General features: G+C 40.6%; 1 protein-coding gene across 3 annotated transcripts; it reads left to right on the top strand.

Moving 5' to 3' along the window:
• Nucleotides 1-4,698, top strand: LOC130257004 (uncharacterized). Of its 3 annotated transcripts, XR_008841212.1 has the most exons (3): nt 1-1,239; nt 1,386-1,504; nt 4,325-4,698. XR_008841212.1 is itself a non-coding variant. In XM_056499209.1 (2 exons), exons 1-2 carry the CDS (start codon nt 831-833, stop codon nt 4,543-4,545), a joined length of 630 nt encoding a protein of 209 aa, XP_056355184.1. In that variant the 5' UTR covers nt 1-830; the 3' UTR covers nt 4,546-4,698. The 3 variants fall into 3 exon arrangements, 1 of the variants encoding a protein (XP_056355184.1); XR_008841211.1 differs by having other exon boundaries at nt 1-1,504; XM_056499209.1 differs by lacking the exon at nt 1,386-1,504.
• The last annotated feature ends 1,545 nt before the right edge of the window (nt 4,699-6,243 follow it).

Genomic DNA, 6,243 nt, shown 5'->3' on the forward strand with positions numbered 1-6,243 from the left:
GATGTGTTAGGAAAATTAATCCACAGACACCAAAGGTTTATGTCCAAAAAGGAGACTGAGGCCATGGGCCATTCCCCTGGGATCTCTCAAATTTTTGGAGGATGCAGCCTCCTTTTTATCCCAATTTTCCTGCCACATTTCCTTCTCTATTTCCCCATTGGCTGAGGTACTTGAGAGGTACAGACTTCCTGGATGCCTGATACTTAAGATTGCCCTCTAATGTATAACCCTCCCTTTTAATTTTTAATTCTTATAGAATTCATGGGGTTTTTTTTTTCCATTGCTTCTATCCAATTTCATTTATCAGCAAACCTACAGTTTGTTTGTAAAGGCAAATATAATTTTTTTCCATTCATCAATCAGTGGAATCCTTCCTAATTTTTTTTTTATCTCCCAGTGCTAGTCTTACCTACCAGCAGACCCACAGCTTGTTTGTAAAGACAAATCTGACATTCCTCTTGGATGGATGGATGGATGGATGGATGGATGGATGGATGGATGGATGGATGACACAGCCTCTCCTTAAAATCTCTGCTTTCCCAACAGTTTTTGTTTGCTCAGCAGGCAAACCCAGGAAATTTTTCTGGACTTGTGAACTGCACCACGCAATGTACAAAACTGAAACAGAAGAGCATGGCAAATTAAAGCAGATAGGATTTATGAGAGAGCTTTCTAACTAATTCTCCATCCTCCAATTGATGGATGCAAGCCAACCCTACAACTGTTACACCTGCCTGGCTCTGGCAAGGTTGTGATTTGATTCTCAGACAAAACACTCAGAATTCCCATCTCAGGAGATCTGGAATTGACCTTTTAAGTACCTGCTGAGGATGGGGCCAGGCAGCAGTGTGTGGCTGGTGAATTTAGCTCAGAACCTGTGGGCATTACTGAACCTGGAGGCAGAAGAGACCCGAGGGACAGCTGTGCAGGATTCACATTGCTGCTCCTCAAAAATGCACACCTGGAGCTGCACACACCTGTGGGAAAGACCCAGCCAAGGCAACAGTCACAGTGCTCAGGAAACAGAACTTTGTAATGTCTGCAGGCAGCCTGAAGAGAGAGGATTTGTCCTGAGAAGTCAGTGCCAACAGGACCACTGGTTCTGGGTGTTCCTGGCAAGCAGCATGACTGACACCACCAAAGAGGGGGCTGCTGGCAGGACAGCAGATGCATTACTGCTGGTCCTGGGCTGCACAGGAATGCATGAACCAGATAGAGTCACACTGGCATCAAACACAGGTAAGAGCTGAGTGGCACAGTGCCCTGTCCCTGCTGAGACTTGCTGATGTCCTGCTGCAGGGTCCTGGGCTGCTGGAGACAAATGTGGATAAACCAACATCTTCATTCCCAAGGGGAGACAGTGCAAGACACCAGATCATCCTCAGAAGGTCCCCAGTACAACCAGTGGAGCCCTGGAGTACAACCAGCACACAGCCCACACAGATGAGCCAGGCATCCAGAGGGATGTGACACCCCTGAGGTTACAGGGGGTCTCAGAAATCAGGTGAGCTCAGGTTTCAGTGATGTTTCATTCTCTTAGGGGTGTGCAATACCATTAACACCCCCACAAGTTATCCCACTGTGCATTACTATTAAAACCACAGGGCTGCTGGTCTTTATGCCAGACAGAACTCTGCAAACTATTTTAAGTTCAGCTAAGTTCCAGCTTGTCTATTGGTGGAATTCCATGCATCATGACAAAAAATATTCCAGCCCAAACCAAAATCTGATACCAAAGAGATGAAAAAGCAACACTCTGAACTCTTACACCCTGGCAGCACATTCAGAAGGCAGTCTCTGTCTGGTTTGTGCAGTTACTAGTTTCATCTGTTAACTGTAGATCAGTTGCATGGTGCTCAACCCCTGTCAACAAGGCAAATGCACACATAAAAATGTGTTTGGAAAAAATTACAGTAAAATGGATATAATTGTTTATGAATAAAACCAAACACTTCTGATACTTCCCTTGTGCAGTGTCATATTTTCAGTAGTAAAATGTAGAAATGATAATGTTCTCTGTAGGAGAAATGCAAATTGATTCTCAGCTTGCTGACATTTATGACAGGTAGGGCAGCTTGCACTTTTCTAATTATCCTCAAACATCTCTCTCTTATTGTAAAATGTGAGCTGACATTCATCCCTCATGCTGGTCACTTGCAGAGGAATCTTGCAATAAGTGGCAGCTACAGAACAAGAAGAATGATACAATTAATACCTCAGCAGGAATGAGCTTGAAGGTGACTCAAAAATAGTGTCCAGCACTGCTATGCAACCCTTTTGAGTGTGGTTTGTCTCTGGGAGATGAGAGCTCATCACTGCTGTAATGGCACCAGAAAAATTCTTCCAGAGTGAACACTGCAGTCTGTCTGTGGTGGGGGACTCAATTTGGTAACACTCTTGGATGGAACAAATATCTACTGTCTTCTTAGTACTTTGTGTGGTGGGGTTTGGTGCTTTGAATTGTACTGTCTGTGTATTTTAAACCCATGATACAAACTCTAAAGGAAGCAAAACTTGCAATTGAGAATGTGGAGTGGAGATGTGTGGAGGGTCATGTAAATTCAGGGTTTATTTTCATTGCTTGTTTATATTGTTCAGAACTCTCAAATGGCCTTGTATTTAAAGAACATATCCCTAAGAACTGGCAAAAAGATAACAGAAAAGTAGATTTTAGGCAGTTTTGATTGTGTTCAATAAGACTGGTGAATTCTATAAAAGTATTCACAACCATTTCTAATTTTTAGCTTCTTCTATTCATATCCCTTTCTTCACCATCCAGGAGTTTTCATGCTTTTCCTTCTTATTTTTTTTCCCACAAGCTCAAAATTCCATCTCTTTAGGCCTTATCACTGTCCTTCATTAAAAGTCTACAAAAATGTATGTTTTAATCAAACACTTTGGTTGGCAAACACATTTCAAAAGGTGGCATACAGGAAAAAATGTGCAAAAAATTTTTTTTGAGAATTTTTGAGATTTTGTAAAGTCCTTCACAGGTATCTTTGTCAGGTGCACAAAAGCCTCTGAAAATAGCAGCCATGTGGACACCAGCTGTGGCACAATCCTGGCTCACATCAGACATGATTTATTGCTCAGCAATAAATTTCTTTTTATGTTTTATAGGCATCAGAGTGTTTTCACTCAGCTTACCTCCTTCATGCACATGGTGATACACAGGGGCTGTTAACAGGCAGTTCTTGGCTCTTAATTCCAAAACTCAACATGATAGAAGTAAATCACACATGGAGGTTATTAATCAGACAAAATACTAGTTCCATCATAGTGAGGATTGAAAATGTGTGACAGAAAACATGGTAAGAACTTCATAATGATCCCTGACATCCAAAAGCCAGGAATTACAAAATTAAAGACAGAAAATTAAACAGATTTTGGAATGTGTGTAAATATCACTGTGTCATAAATAGCTCAAATCTACTCTGTCACTACTCAGATAAATGAATCTATGAGGTCAAATCCTTAATTTCCTGGTTACATTTCTTTTGCCCTAATTGGAGACAGATTTTAAGCCATTGTGGGCTATTGATAAACATGTGGATAATTTTGCAGAGAAGCTATAAATCTGCTTAAAGGTAAAGGAAATAATAAGGAAACAGATTTTTCCCATGTTTCTGTTGTGAGAGTTTACAAAAAGGACCAGTGCCTTGTGGCATTTAGTGAGGTTTACAAATGTTTGTTAATGTTGTGACTTATTTTAATGATGCAAATCATCAGCTACATCTTTGGTGAATATTGACAGCACTGTAATAATCTCCTTTAGTTTCAAAAGCAGAGACCCTTCCCATACCTGCAGGCTATCAGCAGTTGTTCTGGCAGAGTGAACACCTGCTCAGTTTTTACACTCTGAGCCTCCACAAACAAAACTGGCAAAATTCTTTTGTTAGAATTTAACAACAAAAATCCAACAGAAAACTAGTTAGCTCCATCCCAAATTCAAGATAAGTAAACTGCAACAGATAAATGTTTGACATCAGTCAGTCTGGTATCAGTAGAATATTTGGCATTTCCCAGAGTGTTATGGAATACTACATTCAGTTTTCCCCTGTATTTGCCAGAATCAGGAGTAAGAGCCACAGCACTTAGAAGAGGAAGCTAATTTGTATTCCCTGTCACTGACCTATTGCTGTTTGTTTGATGCCAACACTGTGCAAAAGACAAGAGAAGTAAGGTTACTTCAGTGCTGTGAAGAAAGAAAAATAATGTTATAATTTATGCTTCTTTTTCCATTTATTCACTGATAAAGTAAATGATATGTTTGATCTTATTTATTACTAAAGTAACCAAGCCTATTTTCTGTTTATTTCTCCAGACACCTCAACAAAAAATGACTTAAAGCAGGAGGAAGTTAGGAGCATTACAGAATCTGCTGCAGACAGATCCCAGCTTCTCTTGTCTGTGTTCCAGCCCCCTGGGAACCAGGTAACAGGACTCCTGCAGGAATCACCCAAAATTATGTGCTTCACTTCAGGTGTCTCTCTGCAAAAATTAGGATTATTTCCTAGAATGTGGAAGGGAAAAAAGAAAATATGAATATTTTTCTAGTACTTCTAAGTTTTAAGCATGTTTCAAATAACTGGTATTTCTCATTAATAGTACATTTTTGCACAATGGAACCATTTAACTTTAAACAAACCTGCAAGGACTTTTCTGCTGCTATTTTTTCTTTAAAATTGTGTCCTGTTGTGAGTGTTCCAGAATTCATGGGTATATCCAGTGACCTTTCAGGCAGGATAAATGTAGGAAAGACAGGTTTCTCTGTGGAATAGCTTTAGGATAGTGGCCAGAATGAGCTTCTCTGGCCAAGTGCAAACTGGGAGGGACTGGATGCTGAGTCAAGCAACTGTTCAATTCCTCCTGTGCCCAAGGAAAGGAACTTCTGTGTGTTCTTTGGAAAATAAAAGGAGTACATCAAAGTAATTCCCCACATCATTCTCCATTTCTCCTAATGGAAAACAACTGACAAGATTGCAATGCACACCACTTGCCCAGATCAAACCCAAGAGCTGTATTCTTGATGTTCAGTTCCACAGGAAGAGGTGTTCTGGGGATGTGAGCTGGATGGGGTAGAAATGGGAAAGAGGCTTAGGTTTGCAAGGGATGAGATTTGAGGAAAATGGCTGTGTTAAAAATGCTCTGTGTCCCTACTCTGGAAAGCCTTTAAATACCTGTTTGAAAGGCTTTAAATACCTGTTTGATGCTAGCCAGATGTGCAGGTCTCACAGGAGAGTCCTTCTGCTGTTCTCTTGTCCCCAGTCTACCCTGGGGGACCCAAGCAGAGGCAGGAAGGCATCAAGTGTCATCCCATGCTGGAGCAGCAGGCTGGTGCAGCACACAGGGGTTCTCATGGACCAGACTGTGCTCAGTGCAGATAGAAACTCCAGCAAATTCCAGCTATGAATTTTAGGAAATCTAGATTGTTTATATTAGAGATAAACATTCTCAGAAGATGAAAAGTTGGCCAAATTTGGGATAATTTTTAGTAGGATAACAAAAAGCTGTGCCTGTGACAGCAAGGTATCATCCATGCCCTGTTCCCAAACTTGCTGAAAAAAGCTGTAAGGATCCTGTCCATGGAGGCAAACTGTTCTTTTCTTCCATAGCCACATTTTTGACCACAACTGAAAAAAAAAATTCAAACTACAAAAGAAATCTGTGGAATGTGAATTGGCCTGGATGGCATTCAACCTGAGTGGCCTTGACTTGGCAACGTTGTAAGAAGTTGAAAAATAAAGATTTATAATGGGATGTGCCATTGCCAGAGAATGTTCATTATGTGTCTGTGCATGTACAGGGCCCCCCCCCCCACACATCTGTATTATATACAGATGTATTACAGTGCTACTGCATCACTGAAGATTCCTTAAACAGAAATATCCCCAAATCATTATGTATACTGACAGTAAGATTGTAAGAAGACAAGAGTTGGACATTTCAAGGATGTTAGAATTGTAGCAAAAAATGTTCAGAGTGGCTGTGAAGTTAAATGGGTAGTTGCTATTTACAAATATGATGATTACATACTGTTACCATGGAAACTTGAGATGGAAAATAAAAAGTGACTTTAGCTTCATCTTGAAACTGCCCTGATTGGAAGGAGAACAATAGCTGACATTCCTCCAGCAGGAGACTAATCACCTTGGAGACTCTTGAAGAATGTACACTATGTTTTTCTGTATTTTTAGCTACTATGCAAAGTTTTAAACCTGCAGCCAACTGAAGATAAGGCTC

Source organism: Oenanthe melanoleuca, chromosome 9 (assembly GCF_029582105.1).
Source record: "Oenanthe melanoleuca isolate GR-GAL-2019-014 chromosome 9, OMel1.0, whole genome shotgun sequence".
NCBI lineage: Eukaryota > Metazoa > Chordata > Aves > Passeriformes > Muscicapidae > Oenanthe > Oenanthe melanoleuca.

What these genes read in the sequence shown, in the direction of transcription:
- LOC130257004 (XM_056499209.1), top strand. Translation starts at nt 831, where the DNA reads ATGGGGCCAGGCAGCAGTGTGTGGCTGGTGAATTTAGCTCAGAACCTG. An exon ending in CACACTGGCATCAAACACAG is followed by an intron (nt 1,240 to 4,324) that starts GTAAGAGCTGAG and finishes TTATTTCTCCAG; the next exon opens with ACACCTCAACAAAAAATGAC.